We start from the raw sequence: 23,244 nt of genomic DNA on the forward strand, positions 1-23,244 counted from the left end.
AGCAGTGCTCTGGTAAAAGACAAACTAAAAGGGTATGATCTTATGCCTCTTTGGAACATTTATGCTATTTTAAGATTTGGCAAGAAATAAATGTTTGAATTAATTATTGGATTAATTAGAAATTAACTAAGATAAGCAAATTAATTTTTTAAAAACCCAAATAATATAGCGATTTCTTATTTGAAAGGATTGGGTATAAATTCCTATCCCAGTAAAACAGCTGTGCCTATGCAGAGGTAGTTGGCATTGAGTTTCACTATTGTGTCTGAAACAGATCTTTTAAATGCCTCTTTTGTTTAACAAAATACAATGTAAAAATGGACCTGGAACTCTTACACTAATCTATAATGATCTGCTAATACACAATTTCTTAAGAACTGTAACAAGGTATAGGGGTTAGCTTTGCAGGAAACTCAGTCTGGGCTAGTTAAATACACAAGTAACTAACAGCAGGAGTAGGAGTCCAGGAGAGATGGATGTTTTGATTACAAGAGCCGGGAGCTGGGAGCCAGGGCTTGAGGGCCCTTTGGGATCAGATCACTTCCTAGATCCCCTTACCCCTTACCCCTTACCCCTTACCCCTTACCCCTTACCCCTTACCCCTTACCCCTTACCCCTTACCCCTTACCTTTACCCCTCCCCTCCCCTCCCCTTTCTCCTTCCTTTTTTTTTTTTTTTTCTTTTTTATTTAAGAAAGGAACCACATGGTAGGAGGGGTACAACTCCACACAATTCCCTCCACCCAGTCTCCATTTCCCACCCCCTCCCCTATAGCTTTCCCATTCTCTATCCCTCTGGGAGCATGGACCCAGGGTCATTGTGGGATGCAGAAGGTGGAAGGTCTGGCTTCTGTAATTGCTTCCCCGCTGAACATGGGCGTTGACTGGTCGGACCATACTCCCAGTCTGCCTCTCTCTTTCCCTAGTAGGGTGTGTCTCTGGGGAAGTGGAGCTCCAGGACACATTGGTGGGGTCTTCAGTCTAGGGAAGCCTGGCCGGCATCCTGATGACATCTGGAACCTGGTGACTTTTTTTTTTTTTAACCAGAGCACTGCTCAGCTCTGTTTTATGGTGATGCAGGGGATTGAACCTGGGACTTTGGAGCCTCAGGCATGAGAGTCTCTTTGCAGAACCACTATCCTCCCCCCCCCACCTGCTTCTACTCTTTTCTGTCTGTCTTTTCTTCTGCTAGATGTGAAGCAGCCAGCGAGCCAGCAGTGCAGATCTGCTCACAGCAAGATGAGTACCCGAACCTCTGTCCCCAGTCATGACTTCAAAGCCCACCCCAGGCCCTAAAATCTGACCCATATAAACCTGGCCTGAGCACAATGAGTAGTTGATCGCTTGTGTGCTGTGCTTACTTTCACCATTCCTGATCTGCCGTGTTGAGGCCCTTCTTTTCAGTGTGGTGTAGTTTTAGTTTTCATTGACCCATATCAGCTCGTACTTGTGATAGCCTTATGAAACCCATCTTTTTACGCATATAAAAACAGAGATTCACAGTGAATCGGCTAAGGATACTGTTGGTTTGTCGGAAAAGCCATGGTGTATTAGCCTAAGTTTCTCTATGCAAATCCGCATCTTGACTTTTCCAGCAATGGCAGGAGTCTGCATTTTACTTGACTGGAAGAGATCCTGGATGGTCAGTTGAGTAAACCTTTAAGACCCCTCTGTAAGGGCACAGGGGTCCCTGGAGAAGTGTTTCTTGTGTGTGTACGGGGACGGCTGGTAGTCTGTGCCAGTTTGACTCAGGAAGGAAGGTGGAGATGGAGACAGATACACACAAGCATGTCAAAGGTGTGGGGGGGTCGTTAGTTCTGCATAGAGTTGGGTTGTAGAGCAGTTAACTTTTGTCTGTCCTTAAAATAGGACATAACCATTGTAATTTGTGTAAAGGACGCCTCTTACATCTGAGGAAGGTTCGCCTTGTTTCTGTATGGCTCTGTATGGTAGATCGTTTCTGTAACTGTAATGATTAAGACAGACATCACTCTGAGGGATGTTCTTGAGCCAGCTATAGCTAGCTGGTATTTAAACTCAAAACTCTAGACATTTGCAACTCTTTGAAGTTATTTCTTCCCTTTCTTGGTATCCTCTCCATTTCTCTGCAAGATCAAAACGCTTGCACAGTATTCTATAGCTTGATGATCTTCTCAATTTGAAATGTTTGAAATTTTGATGGTATTTAAAAGCATATCCTTTATAACCAGCATATTTTGGGATATAACCTAGATCTTAGCATCAAGGAAGCCATTAAATAAAATCTTCCTTCAAGCTTTAATTGGCACTGGAATCATCTAGAGCTATCTAGAACTGCATTGCTGATGAATGTTTTTACTTTATTGAAATGTGATTTTTTTTTTTTTTTTTTTTTTACACATTGGTGCTGGGCTTCTTAACTTACCTGTCCTAATTAGTATTTACCTTGGTTCTAAATTAAAACTCTGATTATAGTTTTCCTTAAAAAGAAACAAATAGCTTCATCTAGTATCTCACCAGAACTCTGAATTTGAACACCCATAATTTTGACATGTCTTAGAAAAGCACACTGATGTGACTTTTTTTTTTTTCATACTGTCCTGGCACTGAAAGAGTTAACTGCTTCTGTCTGACTTCCACCTATGTGTTCAGGTAGACACTGGCAGGAAAGAAAATGTCTTATTCAACCACCTGTTGCCACGTACTGTGGTAGCAAGATCATATTAAAAAGCATTGACAATAGACTTGTGGTCGTGTTAGCCACCTAATGCTTCCCTGACCTTCTGGGGCCACTGTACCTTGTCGGACACGTGTTCCACTTGCCTTTCATGGGACGGACTGAAGAACTGGAAGAAGTTGCTTCAGACTCCTTGATCTTGATTTCGCTAAAGGCAGCTGAGAGGGGATCATCAGTCGATGAAAGGGTGGGAGGGAAGGGGATGAAGCTTCATGAAATAGTCTTTGTCCTCCCAGACCTCATGGTGATCCCTCTTGTAACTTGAACCATTTCCATCTAGCTTCTCAGGGCAGCGAGGAGCTTGTTAACATCACCAGCTGACCATGTGTCTCCCTTTCTCAACTCCATTTTCAACTTCGTCCTGAAGAAAAACAAGAACCTAGCGTGCATTCTGTGAAGATGCAGGAAGATGGTTGGGAAGTTGGAAGGTGCATGAAAAATAAATAGGTGAAAGAGGACAGAGGTGGTTAACTCACTGGTGCCGGCGTTAATTTGGTGCGTCCATTGCCGACAGTAGATGTTCCGGGGAAATCCCGACTCCTGGCGAGAAAGAACTAAGTGAGCTGCTTTTCCAATACCTCTCCACACAGGGCCTCTGCCCAGGTCACAGAGCTTACACGCCTGACTTTTCAGGTAGACCTCAGCTGGAAACAGCACCTAGAACATTGCTACACATGAGCATAACTTGGCTGTTCAATTCAGATTTCCTTGGCTACACTTGTAGCACGGCATGTGCGTGTGTCTGTCCTCAAAAGGAATTATTTTCCCATCTCCCTCATACTGAAAGTGCCCCTAGATTTCACAGTGTAAAACAGGTGGTTGCATGTGGATCTTATTATCACGCGGCTGGCAGATCTCTCTTGATCATTCGGATCATGACAAGAAGTAAGGATCTCAAGATCTGGCAAAATCAGTTGCAGTTCAGCACCTTAAAATCATGATGGCCAGTGGTTCCAGAGCCGCCCTTGTCAACTCGTAGGCGACAAGATAAGCATCTCTCTTTATAATACGTCTGGACTGGATGATTTAAGATATCAGCATACATCTGGAAATTGGTTGGTCTCTCTCTCTCTGTCTCTCTGTCTCTCTCTCTCTGCCAGGGTTAAATCTGGGACCTCAGAGACCGCAGTCCACGCTCACCATGGAGCTATATCCCAGACCTTGTTGGACTCTTCTTCTCCTTTTTAATTATTAATCTCAAGATGTTTTAATTCTTTATTTTCCCCTCTCCAAGAAAGTTAGCATTAAACACTGTGCAGAGAATTTGAATGACACAGAGATGTACCCAGCGATAAACTTTAGAGTCTTTGAAAGATAGGATTTCTCTTTATCTACCCTAAACATTCTGATTTTGAATGAAGCCATTTTGATAATTCTTTTGGGTAAACACTCCATTAATTCTGTTTCCTAGAGATGTACTCATGCTTTTATAACCTGTGCAGTCATATTTTTCAAACAGTCTTTGTTCTGTTTAAGAAAACTTCATTTCAGTGATTTGAATGTAAGAGTCTGAGAAAAGCTGTTTCTGGAATATTATTACTCTTCCTTCAGGACTGTGATCAGGTTAGTTGATCACCTGAGCCCTTTTGGATATCAGAAATGTTGGTCTAGTCTAGTCTTCGGTATCTAAGTTGAAAGTATATAAACCGTCAGTATTACTATTCTTACCTTTAATTCTTATAACTCCGGGCTGTGGGAAAGCTGCAAGGATATTATGTGTGTGGAGCTCCAGCGGCACGGTAGGCTGGCACGCGGTGCTTCTACAGGATATCGTTGTGTATGTGGTGGCGTTCTGGTGATAAACGTGGAAAGAGTCATCTAAGCACATCTCTAGGGAGAGAGAGCTGCCCAGTAAGTAGGACACACGCCCAGGTTCTAGCTCTGGTATTGCAGTCACTCTTCCTCTCCGTGTCTGTGTGTCTCTCTGTCTAATTCTCTCAGTGACGCTCAGCCTGGAGCATCAGAATCGCACTTGCTATGCCCGGGTCTGACTGAATTAAAGCAAACCTTGCCTTATTACTTTCTCTCAAAAAAAAAAAAAATTTTTTTTTTTAACTTTTAAAGACTATTGTGTTTTTTTAAAGTTTTATTAACAGGAGACCAACCAGAATCGAAGCATCACACTGGCACATGCAATTCTAGGAATGTAAAAATTGTTAAAAAAAAAAAAAAAAAAAAAAAATATATATATATATATATATATATATATATATATATATATATGGACTGGGGAAATAACACTTGGATGTGTTTTTGACATACCTTTTTATAATTTTTAAATAGACTAATTAATAAATAGACTATTTAATTAATAAATAGACTTTTTAAATTAACTATTTTTTAATTAGAGACTGCCAGAATTCAAGAGGGAAGGGGGAGATGAAGAAGAGAGAGAGACAGCTGCATCCCTGCTTCACAACTCGAAAAGCTTTCCCCCTGCAGGTGAGGACCAGAGGCTAGAACCTGGGTCCTTGTACATTGTAACCACGTGCACCACCACCCAGCCCCCTCAATATATTTTTTATTGCTCTTTTTTATTTACTTTTTAAATGCTTAGTGTAGCATACTGCTCTAAATTCATTTTGCTGGTCCTAGAACCAACCGTATCTCTATCCCTCTCCCTCCCTCCCCCTCGTATTTATTGATTAGAGACAGAAATTGAGAGGGAAGGGGAGATAGATAGGGATGGACCAGAGGGTTAACCTGGATCTTTGCATGTTGTAACATGTGCACTCAACCAAGTATGCCACCACCAGGTCCCCCAACTATTTTTCTCAAGCTTTGATTTTAACCCCAAAATCAGTACAGACAAGGAAACTTTACAGACGTTCTTTCCCCCTTACACTCCGTGCTATTCTGTCGCATTATCGAAGACTCAGACAGCATTGTGATAAACAAGACTCTCTTAACTTCACAGAGACCCCTGTTGCTTGAGCAAAGCCTTTATTTATAGCATTGGAGGCACTCAGATTCCTATTTAACCTCTTTCCCCAAAATTTCTCTCACGTATTCGGTGCATGAGTCATATCAGGGTGTTCATCTGCGTCAATCTCTGTCTTTGTATCACTATCTTCTTTACTTAAACTGCTTAGACAGAACTTTATTTAGGCTTGCGGTGGAAGTGCGCACCCTGTTCTCTTCGCTGTGGTGCTAGAGTCTCGTGCATGTGCAGTGCTGCTGAGGGGTTTCTGGGCCAGGTTTTGAATACCTACTTAGTGTGTGAGACAGGGAGGCAGGGGGCTTCCTCAGAAGTGTCCGTGGTTCTCACATAGTGAGATGGTGCCGGGCTTGAGCCCAGGGCTTCGAGCCTGATAGCATGTGCTCTACCACGTGAACAGTCTCCAAGCCTCCAGATCTGTCTTTCTTTTTTATGTATTGAAGAAGGGGTGTGAAAAGAAGGAAACTAGAGGGCCGCTCAGGTACAGCGTGTGCCTCGCCCGGAAATTAAACACGGGGCTCTGTTTGGGGTCCGAGACCGCGCAGGCCGGCACACCTCATCCTCATTACTTCTGCAGCGTCACTTTGTGTGTGTGTGTGTGTGTGTGTGTGTGTGTGTGAGAGAGAGAGAGAGAGAGAGAGAAGCATTGGCCTCACAATCATGAGATCCTAAGTTTGATGCCTGGCAATACTTATGTTAGAGAGATGCTCTGCTTCTTTCTCATTAATACATCTAAAAAAAAAAAAGGGCCAGGTGGTGGCACACCGAACTATGCACAGGGACCTGGGTTCAAGCTCCCAGCCCCCACCCACAGGGGGAAAGCTTCGTGAGTGGTGAAGCAGGGTTGCAGGTATCCCTCTCTCTCTTTCTCTCACTCTCCCCCCTTCTTGATTTCTGTCTGTCTCTATCCAGTAAATAAAGATTTAATAATAATAAATCATTAAAAATAATAATACTTCTTAAAAATGGGGGACCATTTAGATGATTTAAATTTCTTATTACTTATTTATTTATTATTAGATAGAGGCTGATAGGTATGCCACTGATTATCTAAGACTCTTAGATAATCCTTCTCAATTTCCTCCCCCCCCCTTTTTTTGTCTTTATTTTTTAATTTTTTAAAATTTTATTTACTTATTTATTTGAAACAGAGAAATTGATGGGGGAGATAGAGAGGGAGAGGCAGAGGGATAACCTACAGCCCTGCTTCACCACTAGTGAAGCTTTCCCCCTGCAGATGGGGACCAGGGGCTTGAACCCAGGTCCTTGCACACTGTAATGTGTGTGCTTAACCAGGTGCACCACCACCTGACCCCTTAGTTAATTTCTTTTCCTCCAGTAAAGTTATTCCTATTCCTCCAGGTTGGAGAAGTTGGTCTTTTTTATTTACTTATTTTATTTTTTGTTGTTGTTGCCATTGTTGTTTTTTATTGTTGTTGCTGTTATTGACGTCATTGTTGGATAAGACAGAGAAATGGATAGAGGAGGGGAATTCGGGGAAAGAAAGACACATATCTGCAGACCTGCTTCACCGCATGTGAAGCGGCCCCCCTGCCGGCGAGGAGCCGGGGCTGGACAGGGATCCTTGCGCTGCCGCCCGGCCTGAAGTTGGTCCTTTTTATATGCTCGCACAGCACCCTTCCCGTTCACAGTAGATGACTACACGACTAGCTGTTACATTGTGTACACCTAGAAATGTGCCCTACGCTGTGATGACCTCTTGTATTTTGGGGTTTCAAAATATTTGAAGATACAGTGGACATGCGTCTTTTTTGTAGTGCCTTATTGCTATTGAGTCTGTAGTTCATACTTTATAGTTGTTAAGAAAATAAGTATCGGGAGTCGGGCGGTAGCACAGCAGGTTAAGTGCATGTGGAGTAAAGCTCAAGGACAGGTATAAAGATCCAGGTTCGAGCCCCCAGCTCCCCACCTGCAGGGGAGTCGCTTCCCAGGCGGTGAAGCAGGTCTGCGGGTGTCTGTCTTTCTCTTCCCCCCTGTCTTTCCCTCCTCTCTCCATTTCTCTCTGTCCTATCCAACAACGACATCAGTAACAACAATAATAACTACAACAATAAAACAAGGGCAACAAAAGGGAATAAATAAATATTTTCTAAAAAATTTAAAAGAAAAAGAAAAAGAAGTATGATGAGGGGGCTGGGCAGTAGCACAGCGGGTTCAGCGCACATGGTGCAAAGCACAAGGACTGGCTTAAGGATCCCAGTTCGAGACCACAGCTCCCCACCTACAGGGGGGTCGCTTCACAGGTGGTGAAGCAGGTCTGCAGGTGTCTGTCTTTCTCTCCCCCTCTTTGTCTTCCCCTCCTATCTAACAGTGATTGCCGGGCTAGCTTCTCGGGCGGGAGACAGACGACCAGGGACTCATGGCTGAGCTGGGAACGCAGTTCAATCTTTATTGATGAGCGGGGAATGCAGTGCAATCAGTCTAATCTATTCATTAGAAAATCCTGTCCTTTATATCTCCTGAGGCAGAAGTGTCAGGTTGGAAGAGGAAGCACGTAGGATAGGGGGTGGGGAGAAGGATAAAAGTGTGCTAGGAAGTATCAAGCTCGCGTCTAACCAGTGGGGATTAAACCAGTGCCCTGTAGGCAGGGCGGGTCTCAGGTAAAGCAGTGATTATGTAAATAGACCACAGCCTTAAGCAATGCAAAGGAACCTTACGTGATGATCAAAACAGAAGGGGTCTTAGAAACAGAATTAGAAGCAGACCAACAAATGATGACATCAATAACAACAATAATAATTTCAACAACAATTTTAAAAAAGGGCAACAGAAGGGAAGATAAATATATATAAAAAAGAAAAGTATGCAATTTTTACAGTCCTGTGAACTAGGTGACAATGTTTTTTATCTGCTGTAAAATGGAGATAAATAGGCCTATGAGGTTGTAACTTGACTTTTAAGTGAAAGCTGATATTTAACTGAGATCTTTTGATTTTAAATCTTTTTTAATTTCTTTATTGGGGATTAATGGGTTACAGTCGACAGTAAAATATAGTAGTTTGTACATGCGCAACATGTCCCAGTTTTCCGTATAACAGTACAAGCCTATGTCCTTCTCTGCCGTCATGTTCAGGACCGGAACCTTTCCCCAACCCCAGGATCTTTTACTTTGGTGCAATACACCATCGATTTTTAAATCTTAATATAATCCAAGAAATAGTGATTTGTATTTCCTTGTAGGCTATTCATGCAATTATATATCTTAGGCGAATAATTTCAAGATTTTTCTTAATCTACTTCTGATTTAGAAACTGTAGTAAGTCCAAGTTCATTCTGAGGTTGTATTACTACTCTTTCATCAGTTTTGTCAAGTTTTTCCCTCTTGATGCTGTTGACGCTTTCAAGCTGTCACTGGTGATTAAGCCAGAGATTTTTTCAGAACTGTCATATGAATACTGTGGGGTTTCCTGGGGCAAAGGTTTACATAAACATTAGTGACTTCTCAAACAGGAACGTGTATGTGTGTGTGTGTGTGTGTGTGTGTGTGTGTGTGTGTGTGATGAAAACTGATGAACAAAGTGTTTTATCTTTATTTATTTATTTATTTATTTATTGGATAGATACAGCCAGAAATTGAGAGAGAATGGGGAAGATAAAGGAGAGAGACTGAGAGACACCTGCAGCCCTGCTTCACCACTCTCAAAACTTTCCCCCTGCAGGTGGGGGCCAGGGGCTGGAACCCGGGTCATTACGCTCTGTAATGTGTGCACTCAACCAGGTGTGCCACCACTGCCCCTTTTCTAAGTTTTCATTAGAAAAAGTATAGAGGTGTACTTAAATCTGAATGACATAGGGATAAAAATCGTAGATTTCAAACTGTTTTGTCACGAAATTTGAGAAATAATTGATCATTGTGACTTCAGTTACTCCTCAGTGATCACGTCCATGATGAACCTTGCGCGTCTGTTTACAATAGGCAGAAGACACCTTGAAAAAGCAGGGGCCCTGCTGACTGTTTGCCTGTGCTTCAGTTCTGAACACAAGCACACTTCAGATTTGTGTTGAGTGAAACTGCACTGCTATGGCACATTCTTTTAAGTGGAATTTAGAGGGTAAGACTAGCGAAGATGCTCAGTGAGCGAGTTTAAGCTGCACGGCAGGGCCAGGTGGCGGTGCGCACGTTACTACGCGTAAGTCTCGCAAGCTCAGAACCCAGGCCAACCCCCTGGGCCTCATCTCAGGGGAGAAGCTTGGTGTCTTTCTCTCTTGCTCTCTCATCTCCACCTTCCTCTTAGTTTCTCTCCCTACCCAGCAAATAAAATATAAACTGTGTGGCAGTGAGCCTAGGCGGGTTTTTTCCGTTGGAGAACTTTCTGCAGAGCAGCATTTAGTGAGATGTTGCTTGGGGAGTCAGCAGGTTTCTTAGACCTTTTCTTCAGAAGAGACAATGACAGTGCATTGATTTTTGTTGTTGTTGTTGTTAGTTTGGAGTTTTTCTTTTACTTTTTAAACCAGTTCATTCTTGTACATGGTATTTTTAGCTGAGGTGAGGGCGGTGTACTGACTGGCCCAAACTGCAGGTCAGATTTGGAGTGTAGCTTGCTGTACTCCCGAGAGTTTATCCTTAGCCTAGATGAGTAATAGCTGATTTCAGTATGTGTTTTCAGGATTGGTCTGTAGTGTTCTAATGGAAGTTGTTTTTTCATCATTTTGTTTCTCTATTTTTTTTTTTTTTTTTTTTTTTTTTGCCTCCAGGGTTATCGCTGGCGCTCGGTGCCTGCACTATGAATCCACTGCTCCTGGAGGCCATTTTTTTCCCCTTTTGTTGCCCTTGTTGTTTATCATTGCTGTTATTATTGTTGTTGTTATTGCTGCTGTTGTTGTTGGATAGGACAGAGAGAAATAGAGGGAGGGAAGACCGAGTGGGGGAGAGACAGACACCTGCAGTCCTGCTTCACCGATTCTCTGCTTCTAAATATATATGTTTGAGACGGATGGGGAGATAGCGTAATGGCTGTGTAACAGTCTTAGGCTCAGTCAGCCAGAGCTGAGCAGTGCTCAGCAGCGGTTTAAAAGGAAAGAAAGAGAAGAAAGTGAGTGAGAGGCAGAGTACCACTCAGCTGTGGCGTGCGTGTGCAGCGCTGGGGACCTAGCCTGGGGCCTCAGACATAGTCTCTCTGCTCTGCTGCTGATAACCCCCCCCCCCCAGATGTTCAGCGCTCATTAAGCTTAGGTAAACATTTGGTATATTTGCTTCTAAAAAAACAATTATCAATCCCTGGCAACATAGATGGGAGGTGAATAGTACTCTGGTTTCTACCTTATAAAAATTACAAAATTATAAAATTTCTTGTTTAAATATCCCACCTCAGATAGTACTACCAGCTATCACACTAGCATTAAAGGTGTCTTCTTTAGTCAGCGTCTTGGTATAAAGTTTGTCAAAGCAGCACAGGCACAATATAGATCTTACACAAAAGGAAATTTGTTGTTCCTAAGATCAGTGAAAATGACATTGGAGTTGGAAAGAAAATAGACAATTATAATAGTGTCAAATCCCAGGTTCCTGGCTCTAGTCTTGAGAAAGGGTACCTGGAGGGGTAAGCAGCTTCGGGAGGTGGAGGGGATGAACTCAGAGTTTGGATCTTTTGAGTTTGAGGTGCTCCTGAGACTCCTTGGAGTCTGACAAAATAAATGACGAATCATTATACATAAACAAAAAAATGATACACCTGAATTTGAATCCATAATATATCACTGTTGATTTTTGGTATAAAAACATTTGCAGAAGTGATTCTGAGGCCCCTGTAGGGAAAGGGTGTCCTTCATGTTACCAGTCTGTTATTTGTTCTCTGGTACACCAAAACCCATCATCACCTGTTGGCTTGCCTTTTATAGCAAAGAGTTTGTAAAGTTTTCTTCTTTTATTAACTTTGGAGTTAAAATCAAATTTTAGTGAGTTGGTAAATTTGTAGGAATGGAATGGAATCTGAGTAATGAGGATGAGTTACTCTGAAAAGTGTTTCCAGATACAAACTTTTCTGTTGGGGGTAGTATTGTTAGACAACTTGTTTTCAAAATTATGACAGATTTGAAAGACTTCCTCAGATCATATGCAGGTGTAGTTCTAGATAACCTAGCACTTCCTAGTTACTGTCACAAAAATAGACCTTTTTAAATATTTATTTTTACCAGAGCACTGCTCATCTCTGGCTTATGGTGGTGTGGGAATGGAACCTGGGACCTTAGAGCCTCGGGCATGACAGTCTGTTTGCATAACCATTATGCTATCTCCCCCACCCCAGAAATAGACCTTCAATGCTTAACAGCAAATGCCCAGTTATGGAAGACTCTGTGGTTAGCTTATACCGTGTCCCAATGTTAAATAATTCATACAGTCATTTCCTCAGTTTGACGGTCACTCCCAGGCACTGATTAGAGCATGTAAACGATACAGTACACATCAAGGACAGCTTCTGAGATCTGGAAACCAGAACTGACAATCTTTACCCACCACTGTTGTGCTCTATTCTTGTCTGTTCGGCCATATAATTGTATTTGAGATTAAATTTCCTATTAAAATGCTCAAGCCCTCATTTTCTAGCTTGCAGTACTGCTACTTATTATTGAGTAGAGAAATTGAGAGGGGAGATAGAGAGACAGAGAGACACCTGTAAACTTGCTTCACCACTCGTGAAGCTTTCCCCTGCAGGTGGATAGCAGGGGCTTGAACCCGGGTCCTTGTGTGCTTTTAAATTTCACTTACTAAGCATTTAAGTATTTTAAATTCATTTTATGTCTTATTTCATAAGATTATAAAAGGCATTGTAGTTAGAAGTGTCTGCTATTGTTAGTCTATACGTGTTTCAGTTTTTTAGATTGGGGCAAAAATTACAGAGGCCGCACAACATCAGCAAACTCCGTCAGTGCGGTGCGGGCCAGCTCAAACCTGGGCCACGTACAGGACAGCTCTGCGCCCTACCAAGTGAGCTGTTTTAATAGCCTAGCACGTAATTTTTGGTGGCAGGACCTTGTATCTCCAGTGTCCCAAACATGGCAGCCCTTAACATGTGCTACTAGCTACCTGAAGGGCAGAGTTGAGTTAGGACTGCACGTGCTTGTCGATGGACTCGTCCCCACACTGTTAGACGCACACTGATGTGAATGGCTCTTCATCCTAGTCAGTAGTGGTAGTCTGTGAGCACCAGAATGCCGTTTCTACTTAGCAGTTCCTCTGAGCTTTTGAATGGAGTTAAGAATGTATCTGAATGACAGTGGAAAAAAACATTGAGCTCTCAAGAATGAGGTCCCACGCTTGATTCCTGACATCACAGTGTGCCAAAGTGATGCTCTGGTGGTGTTTGTATCTTTGGAGGGCTGGGGAGACAGCATAATGGTTCTGCAAGGACTTTCATGCCTGAGGCTCTGAGCTCCCAGGTTCAACCCCCAGTCACACCATAAGCCAGAGCTGAGCAGTCCTCTGTAGTCTCAATTTCAGTGTGTCTCTCTCCCTCTCCCTCTCCCTCTCCCTCCCTTCTTTCCTCCCTCCCTCATTGAAAATAAAAATTAAAAAAATATATATATATTAATTGTCTTTGAGAAGTATTCTGATTCATAAACCACCACCAGGGAATGAATCTTCTACCATAGGTCCTAATAATAGTAGTAGTAGTGATAATAATAAATTCCTATAGATGTTTATAATGAGAACTTGTGCAAAAGAAACTGTTCATTGTGGTCCAGGAGGCAGCTCAGTAAATAAAGCACCGGACTCTCAAGCATGAGGTCCCGGATATAATCTAATCCCAGCAGCACATGGACCAGAGTGATGTCTGGTTCTTTCTCTCTCCTCCTGTCTTTCTCATTAATAAATCAATAACATCTGTAGAAAGAAAGGAACTTGGGGCTGGGTGATGGCGCACCCGGTTAAGCACACGTTATATAATGCACAAGAACCTGGGTTCGAGCCCCTGCTCCCCATCTGTAGGGGGAATGCTTTGCAAGTGGGGACGCAGTGTTGCAGGTGTCTCTTTGTCACTCCCTGTCACCCCCTTCATTCTCAATTTCTGGCCGTCTACCCAATAAATGAAATAAAGATAATAAAAAATGTTTTTAAACGAGGGAGTCGGGCGGTAGCGCAGCGGGTTAAGCGCAGGTGGCGCAAAGTGCAAAGACCGGCCTAAGGATCCCAGTTCGAGCCCCCGGCTCCCCACCTGCGGGGGAGTCACTTCACAGGCGGTGAAGCAGGTCTGCAGGTGTCTGTCTTTCTCTCCCCCTCTCTGTCTTCCCCTCCTCTCTTCGTTTCTGTCTGTCCTATCTTTAAAAAAAAAAAAAAAAAGTTTTTAAACGAAAGGAACTTTAGTTTTGGAGTGTTTAAGTTTACGGAGAGCCCAGGGCACCGTCACTTTCAGATGTTGACATTAGCAGAAGAGGGGTTGAGGAGGTGGCTCCAGCTGCGGGGAGAGCGCCTTCATATCACAGCAGAGCATCAGAACCAGAAACGGTGAGTTCTGTGGATGAAGAGGCAGCACTTTGGTGCTCATCTCTCCCACACATATGGGAGGGAATACATGCGGCTGACGCGGGAAGGCGACTCTCCTCAGGAGCAGAGGGCGCCAGACCCCGCCTCTGATCTCTGCTGCTGCATCGCAGTGGTCCCTGCCACCTCTCCAGATTCGAAGGAGGTCTCGAAACTTGACATCAGGCTCAACCGGACGCTGTTGACTGGCTACGGAAGAAGGGCAAACGCCAGAAGCAGCAGCAGTGGTCCCTCAAGTGTTTGCTGGCCTAGTCTTAGCTGCTGCACTTAGAGCCTGACAGACCAGTGCAGACAGCTTTCAGAAGGGCAGATTGGACTGTAGGCCCACTACGCAGAGGCAGCTCGCGAGGAGCAAGGTCTCAGGTAGCTCAGAGTTGGGGTCAGACACCTGCAGACCTGCTTCACTGCCTGGGAAGCGACTCCCCTGCAGGTGGGGAGCCGGGGGCTCGAACTGGGACCCTTACGCCGGTCCTTGCGCTTTGCGCCACAGGCGGTTAGTCCACTGTGTTACCACCCAACTCCCCTCATTTACCCTTTCTCAGTTGTATTGTGTGGGTTATTTCTCATTTGCCACAAGTATTACTAGAACCAGCAGTCCTGTGGAAAGCGTTGTTTGCTGTGTGTATTACTGTGAATAGTCTGCTGCTGTTTGCTACCTGGCTGACAGTAGTGTAAAGACATGCACTGTGTGTCTGCAATGTGAGAGGCCCGGATCTAGTCTGATCCAAAGTTACTCAATAAATACTTGCTAGTGTGGGGAGAAGGATTAAATGCCTGTATAGTCTTTGATTTCTTTGTTGCTTTGTGAAATCGCTTAGCTTCAAATCAGTCACCACCTCCATTCCATACCAATGACTTTTTTTTTTTTTTTTGGCTTTTTTTTTTTTTCAGGAGGTCTACCGAATTCCAAAGAAAAGTCAAGCTGAAAAGGAGAATACAAGTAAGTATTCAGAGGTTTTAAGTGCTGCCGGGGTTATCGCTCGGATTCAGTACCTACCTCCACAGGGAGGCCACCACTGCCAGCCGAGGAATGAGGGTTTAACATTTATTTTATTTATTTATTATTGGGTAGAGACAGAAATTGAGAGGGAAAGGGCAGATAGAGAGGGAGAGAGACCTAAAGCCCTGCTTCACTACTTGGGAAGCTTCCCCCCTGCAGGTGGGGGCCAGGGACTTGAACCTGGGTCCTTGTGCCACAACCTGCCCCCCCTAGTTTGTTTTTGAAACAGAAATTGAGGGAAAGGGAGGTAGAAATAGGGAGAATCAAAATGAGGCATGCGCAGCAGTGCTTCAGTGTATGTGAGCCTCCCCTCCGCCATCGCCTGCAGGTGGGAGCTAAGGCCTTGAAGTCGGTCGGCCCTGCACGTGGTAATGCGCGAGAGCACCTCCCCCTTTAAGAAGCTTTACCCATGCATGTTTCTTTCGGCTATACCATTTTTCTGGAGAAAGTCCATCAGATCCTCAGCAGCCAGTGAGTTCTCAGAAAGTTAAGAATGATTCAAGATCTAGAGGATGGGGTGGCGGTGCACTTGGTAGAGCGCCCACATTGCCGTGTGCAAAGGCCTGGCGCCACCCCCAGCCCCGCCAACAAAGCGAGGCTTCCCGAGTGGTGGGACAGCGCTGCGTCTGTCTCCTCCCTGTCTCTGTGTCGGGTCTGTCTTCACCTCTAACGATGAAGGAGAAAGAAAGTGATCAAGGAATGGATAATAGGGAACCACTTAAGTATCTAACATATTAACAGATCACAGCAGTGAAGTCAGTCGGGGTGACTGTTAGCAACCCCACGAATCCCTCTAGCTCTGAGCCACTTGTTAAACAAAATGAACAAACCAGAGGGATTGTGGTTTTGGTCTTTTTCATTATTTTAGCATGAAGAGTTTTTTTTGTAATCTTAAATCGTTTTATTTCCCTTTTTTCCAGTGAATGATTTTTATTCATGAGAGCAAAAAGGAGAGAGAGAGAAATAAAGAACCTGGGGGCTGGGCGGTGGCGCACCTGGTGGAGCGCACAGGTTACAGTGCACAAGGACCCAGGTTCCAGCCCCCGGCCCCCACCTGCAGGGGGAAAGCTTTGCAAGTGGTGAAGTAGGGCTGCAGGTGTCTCTGTCTCTCTCCCTCTCTGTCACCCCCTTCTCCCAAATAAATAAAGATTAAAAAAAATTAAAAAGATACTAAAAAATTTAAATGAAAGTACCTGAACATCACTGTGGCACCTGCAGTGCCTGGACTTGGACTCAGGACCTCTCATCCAAATACATGACTGGCCACAGGAGACAGGCGCCCCAGCTGCTCACCGGGCAAAAGGTTCATCGTGCAGATTCCATAATGTCACTATGGAGAAAAGAAGGCTTTTATTTTATTTTATTTTATTTTATTTTATTTTATTTTTTTTAACCTTTTGCTATAGTAAATGAACGAGGAAGGGATGCTGGCTTCCGAGATCAAACAGCTGCTCCAAAGACTCCTAACAGGTCAAGAGAGAGAGATCCAGACAAACAAAGTCAAAACAAAGAGAAGAGAAAGCGGAGGGGCTCGCTGTCCCCACCCTCTTCTGCCTATGAGCGGAGTGCAAAGAGGCCAGATGACAGGTAAGTCAGTCTGCACGCCATATTGAGACAGAATCTCTTCACATTAATAATAACTGAAGAGTAATTCGTTTCTTTTTGATAATATTTAAATGCTGTATGGATGGTCAAAGATTTGTTCTCTAAAGTGGAGTACAAATTCTTCAGAAGTGAGAACATTTGGGCAGGAATAGATAGCATGTTTATGCAGACAGTCTCTCCTGCCTGAGGCTCCAAAGTCCCAGATCCAGTCCCCTGCACCACCATCAGCCAGAGCCGAGCAGTGCTCTGGTAAAATAAATAAATATTTTTTAAAAAGAAGAAGTTAGAACTTGTCTAGTGATTCCTTTGCCATACTTGTCAGAATGCTGACTGATCGTATGTCTAAGTCTGTCTGATTTGCCAGGAGAGAATAGGTCACATACAGTCACCTGTATTGAAGACTAGATAGAAACATTCCAGGGAACTTGTTTCGCTTTACTTACCGAGGGTTGGGGAGATAGCATAGTGCTTACGCAGAAGACTTCTCTGTCTCAAGGTTTAACCTCCACTGCCATAAATAAGCCAGACTGAATGTTACTCTGGTTAAAAAGGAAAAAATAAAATAAAGGGCTGGAAAAATAGCTCACTGGGATAGTACGTTGCTTTGGTGCTGCGGTCTCTGGCTTGCTTGCTGACTCACTCACTCACTCACTCACTCATTCTTCCATCTCTAACTAAAAGAAAACTGAGGGGCCAGGAGATAGGTATAGGTCATTTGGTGGAATGCATACCTTGCCTTGTGTGAAGTCTTAAGTTCAAGCCCCAGCGTCACTTGGGGCCACTGGAGGAGTCCCATGGATGGTGGGGGAGTATGGCAGTAAAGGCTTAGGTCTTATTTATTTCAATTCTCAAAAGAAATGTTTTGCTGATAGTTTTTCTTTTCTTTAATTGCCACCAGGGTTTTGACTGGAGCCTGGTGCTTGCACTATGAATCCACTGCTCCCTTTGGCAGGCATTTAAATTTTATTATTATTTTATAGTACAGAGAGAAATTGAGGTGGGAAGAGGAAGAGAGACCTGCTGAACCCCCCACCCCCTCAGCCCCTGGAGGGTTGGGCTCAAGCCCAGGTCCTTGCACTTGGTAGGTCCTTGCAATTGGTGTGCTACCACTCGGCCTGCTTCGTGGTGATTTTTATAGCGATTTTCTTACAGTTTGGACTTTTTTTTTTTAATAATGGTTTACAAGATTATAACATTACAGAGATACAGTATTTCATTGAATATATCTTTAATTTGTTTTTTATATTGCCACCAGGATTATTGCTGCGGCTTGTATGATGAATCCAGCACTCCCGGTGGACACCACACACACACACACACACACACACACACACACACACACACACACACACACACCTTTATTTGATAGGACAGAAAGAAATTGAGAGGGGTGGAAGAAGGAGAAAGACAGCTGCAGTACTTTCTTGTGAAGCTTCCCTCTGCAGGTGGGAATGGGGGCATGAGCCACGGCCCTTGGGGACATGTAGGCTGCTTCTGCTCCTTCGCAATTGTGAATGAAGCTGCTGGCGACCACAGGAGCTCATAGCTGCCCGGGAGACCACACAGACTCACTCCTTCCCTCTCTTGATTCTCCACTCACTCACCAACACTTGTCATTTCTGTTGTTTTTTCTCTGTTTTATTTTTATGTAAGCCATTTCCACAGGTGTGGGGTGGTCTCTCGTGATTCTGATTTGCATCCTTCTAATAAGTGAAGTGGAACACTAATCTCGTGTCAGATTTGTGATGTGCAAATACCTTTTCTCAGCTCCCGGGCTGCCTTCTTATCCTTGTGGAACTTTCTGTCAGTGTATAGAATTCACTGCTCAGCTCTGGCTTAGGGTGGTGTCGGGGATTGAGCCTAGGACCTCAGAGCCTCCCACGTGACAGTCTGCTTGCATGACCGTTATGCTATCTACCCCTGCCCTCAGTGTATAGAATTTTAATTCGATGTTATTTAATACTGTTTTAATTTCATTTGTTCGTGTTCTTGAGTCTCCAGGCATATTTTTTATTTTAAATTCCACAAGTGTTTGATGTTTTTTCTTCTGTGTGTTTTATAGTTCCAGGTCTAATATCCAGATCTTTGATCCATTTTGAGTTAATTTTGGTGTATGGTGTTAAGTGGTGTTCTAGTGACATTTTCCATGTGGTATAGTTCAGTAGTTCTTGCAATACTAAGCCGGTGGTGGCAAATTGTTCTACTTTCTCTAGGTTTGAGAAAACCATTATCTCTCCATCACATCTGAAGGATAGTTTTTCAAGGTAGAGTATTTGTGGGTGGCAGTTCTTTTCTGTTTGCGCTTTGAATGTTTCTCCCTAACCTTAGAGTCGGTGGTGAGAGATCTGATGAGACCCCAGCGGCTCAGGCTTTATATGCCTTTTATATGCCTCTTTCTCCTTTCCCTGCAGCGGTTCTTCTTTGGCCTTGAGTTTTGATGGGTTTCTGAATGCTCACCCAGACTTAAAGGAAACAGTTCCACATAGGGACATTCAGACCATACTTTATTAATAGTTTGGGTACGTTGTTAGGCCCGCCAGCGAAGCTGTGAGTAGGCCTGTGCCTGCAGTGAAACATCTTGGATGTAAAAACCAAACAACAGAATAAAATTCAGTTTTTAAAAGACTTCTTGAAAGTAGTTGTCATTTTATTTTTGTAGGGAATACTTTTATTAAAAGTTTGATTTAGTTTGTAGAACTTCATTTAAAAAAAAAAAAAAAAAGGCTGCAAGCTCTTAAGTTTCTTTAGCATGTTAGAGCGGACAGCTCCTAGTGGGCCGACTGGGCTGTTTGTCAAGCGCAGCGATTTCTTCTGGGCTCTAAGCTATCTTGGGTCGCTTTGATCCTGATTTTTTTAATCACTACCAAATTGGAATGGGTGTGGTTGACAGGTTAGTAATAAGTGAGGAGCACTTGTTATTATTGGAATTGGTGTGGTTAGCAGGTTAGTAATAAGTGAGGAGCACTTGTTAGTGCTTTGCACTTGTCTGATTTAGGAGGAAACTTTGTGATGCTCTTGTTTGCTTTCTAGATATGATACACCGACCTCTAAAAAGAAAGTACGAATCAAGGACCGCAACAAGCTTTCCACAGAGGAGCGCCGGAAGTTGTTTGAGCAAGAGGTGGCTCAGCGAGAGGCTCAGAAACAGCAGCAGATGCAGAACCTCGGGATGGCGTCCCCACTGCCTTATGACTCCCTTGGCTACCCCGCCTCTCATCACCCCTTTGTCGGCTACCCACCAGGATACCCCATGCAAGCCTACGTGGACCCCAGCAATCCGAATGCGGGCAAGGTGCTCCTGCCCACGCCCAGCCTGGACCCTGTGTGTTCTCCTGCTCCGTACGAGCACGCGCAGCCCTTGGTGGGACATTCCACAGAAGCCCTCGCCGCCGCCCCCACGGTGCCACTGGTGTCACATGTAGCAGCCTCCGTGGAAGTGTCCAGCTCGCAGTACGTGGCGCAGAGTGACGCCTCGGTGCACCAAGAATCCAGTGTGGCGGTCTTGCCGGTCCAGACCCCGGGCCCGGTCCAGGGACAGAACTACGGAGTCTGGGACAACGGCCAGCAGCCTGTTAGTGTACAGCAGCCGTACTCTCCTGCGCAGTCGCAGACCATATATTACCAAGGACAGACGTGTCCGGCTGTCTATGGTGTGACTTCACCCTATTCGCAGACAGCTGCACCAGTTGTACAGGTAACCGTCTGGAGCACCTCTGGTTTTCTTTGTGAACTGTTAGATCTGATCCAAGAAGGAAATCCTGCCATTGATGTCATAAGTACTCGTTATCTATTATTTTGTAGCAGATTACTTACAATCTTTGCAACTTAAGAAGAGTAATTAATGAGTATCTCAAAATTTCCTCACATCAGGAATTCAGAAGCTTCTTGATGGGGTGATTCTGCCTCTGAGTCTTTTATGAAATAAAATCAAGCTGTTATCTTAAGGGTAGACAGAATCAGAGATTCACTTCTTTTTAAGATTTTATTTATTTATTCATGAAGGAGATAGGTGGAGAGAGAAAGAACCAGACATCACTCTGGTACATGTGCTGCTGGGGACCGAACTCAGGACCTTGTGCTTGAGAGTCCAATGCCTTATCCACTGTACCACCTCCTGAACCACTAAGACTTTATTTTTAAAATAAAGTCTTTATCTATTTATTTATTTATTTATTTGGATACAGATAGGAATTGAGAGGGAAGTGGGAGACATAGAGGGAGGGAGAAGAGGAGACACCAGCAGCCCTGCTTCCCAGTTGAGAAAGCTTTCCCCCTCCAGGTGGGGGCTGAGGACCCAGGTCCTTGCACATCCTAACATACACTCAACCAGGTGCACCACCACTGGCTCCTGTTGAATTTAATCTCCATTATTATTATTTTGTTGTTGATTTTATATATATATATATATATATATATATATACATATATATATATATATATATATATATATGATTTTTTATTTATTTATGAGAAAAATAGGAGGAGAAAGAACCAGACATCACTCTGGCACACGTGCTGCCGGGGATCGAACTCGGGACCTCATGCTTGAGAGTCCAAAGCTTTACCACTGCGCCACCTCACAGACCACTATTAAATATGTTTAAAAACATTTTTTTCCAACAAGGGCAACAAAAGGGAATAAATAAATAAATATAAAAAATAAATAAATAAAAATTAAAAAACAAAACAAAACATTTTTTTCACCTGAGCACTGCTCAGCTCTGGCTTATGATGTTTAGGATTGAAGCTGGGATCTTTGGTACCTCAGGCTTAAAAAGTCTTTTTGCGTAACCATTATGTTACCTCCCCAGCTTCCAGATAGTCACTTTTAAGTTCACTCAGATGGTTAGTTAACTGACTTTGCTTCCTTGCTAACAGATGGGCCTGCCCCCCCCCCCCACCACATATACACAACACTCATATATTTGTTTATTTACTATTGGATAGAGACAGAGAAATTGAGAGGGGAGGGGATGATCAAGAGGAAGAGAGTGGCACTGCCCAGCCCCTTTGTCCATCCACATACGATGTGCCGCTTATTTATAAAGCCATTCCCTCTCTGCTGAAGTTTATTGATTTTTTTCCCCCCATAATTACAGAGTGTACTAACTGCAGTGGACATTAAGTTCTTTTGGGGGGTGGGGAGATAGCATAATGGTTATGCAAGAGACTTTCATGTCTAAGGCTCTTAACAATGTTCAGTCCCCAGACCACCATAAACCAGAACTGTGCAGTGCTCTTGGAGAGAGAGAGAGAGAATGGGAGTTATATTCTTGGGTTTTTTTTGTTTGTTTTTGGGTGTGTGTGAGAGAGAAATTCTCTTACAGAATCTTTAAGGGATCTTAAGTGATTTCTTAAGGGCTGACTCTCTTCCTGTGTCTTACCACTATCTTCTTTTTTTTTTTTTTTTTTTGTATTATTTATTTATTCATTCATTCCTTTTTGTTGCCCTTGTTTTTATTGTTGTAGTTGTTATTGATGTCATTGTTGTTGGATAGGACAGAGAGAAATGGAGAGAGGTGGGGAAGACAGAGGGGAGAGAAAGACAGACACCTGCAGACCTGCTGCACCACGACTCCTGCAGGTGGGGAGCTGGGGGCTCGGTCCCTACCCCGGTCCTTGCGCTTGGCTCCATGTGCGCTTATCCCACTGCGCTACCGCCCGACTCCCATCTTACCACTTTGTTTACTGAGCCAGGCCATTGGTTTTGATCCTCACATCACCCCGATTACTCTGGTTCCATCCAGGCACCCCCAGAGCCAGAGCTGAGGAAGCAGGTAGTGAATGTTTGGTAGGCGCATGCCGTTTGATAGGTCTCCCAAGCGCACACACACTCCTGGCCTTTCTCCAGTGGTAGCATAGGTCTGTTTCCCCCTTTTTTGTTGTTGGTTTCTGCTTTGGCAGCTGGTGTGGATAGGTGGGGCCCTGAGTCATGTTTGTTTATTGACTCGCCAACAGGACCCTGTGTCTGCATGATGATGATTCCTCTGCTGGCAGGCTTTTTGAGAGGAGCCAGGGGCGAGGAGGGGCTACATGGTGAAAGAGTGAGAGACACTGGAGCTGGCCGACCACCGGGAAGCTTTTCCTGTGGCAGCTACCATGTGGTGGCCAGAAGCTCTGACCTGAGTCCTCGCACATGTCAGAGTGTCAAAGCTGTCGGGGTCCTATCCCGACCCTGGATGCTTATGTTTCAGTGCGGAGCTAACAGTGTTTGCTGACAGCTTAGATCAGGACAGGACTTGTAAAGTTTTTTTGTTGTAACAGCTGGGACTTTGTGGATTAGCATACTCTTGGTCTCCAGCCTTTTAGAACATGCTCTAACTTCATGTGTATGGACCTCCCATACATATCTGTTACACACAGCTCTGGCTCTGGGGCTAAGAGGAGGTCACTGAATCTGGCACTTCAGAGCATCAGGCACCAAAGTCTTTTAATAATCATTATGCTGGCGCCAGGTGGTGCGCAAGGACCCGGGTTCAAGCCCCT

General features: G+C 44.0%; 1 protein-coding gene across 3 annotated transcripts in view; it reads left to right on the forward strand.

The window, feature by feature from the left end:
* The window catches only part of SETD2 (SET domain containing 2, histone lysine methyltransferase), a 69,707-nt gene that overhangs the window by 31,759 nt on the left and 14,704 nt on the right, over window positions 1–23,244 (forward strand). For all 3 annotated transcript variants that reach the window (XM_060204842.1, XM_060204841.1, XM_060204843.1), the window contains 3 exons: window positions 15,045–15,093; window positions 16,560–16,740; window positions 19,789–20,452. In XM_060204842.1, the coding sequence (XP_060060825.1) occupies window positions 15,045–15,093; window positions 16,560–16,740; window positions 19,789–20,452 (894 nt within the window). The remainder of the gene's footprint in view (window positions 1–15,044; window positions 15,094–16,559; window positions 16,741–19,788; window positions 20,453–23,244) is intronic.

This window comes from Erinaceus europaeus, chromosome 12 (genome assembly GCF_950295315.1).
Source record: "Erinaceus europaeus chromosome 12, mEriEur2.1, whole genome shotgun sequence".
Classification (NCBI taxonomy): domain Eukaryota; kingdom Metazoa; phylum Chordata; class Mammalia; order Eulipotyphla; family Erinaceidae; genus Erinaceus; species Erinaceus europaeus.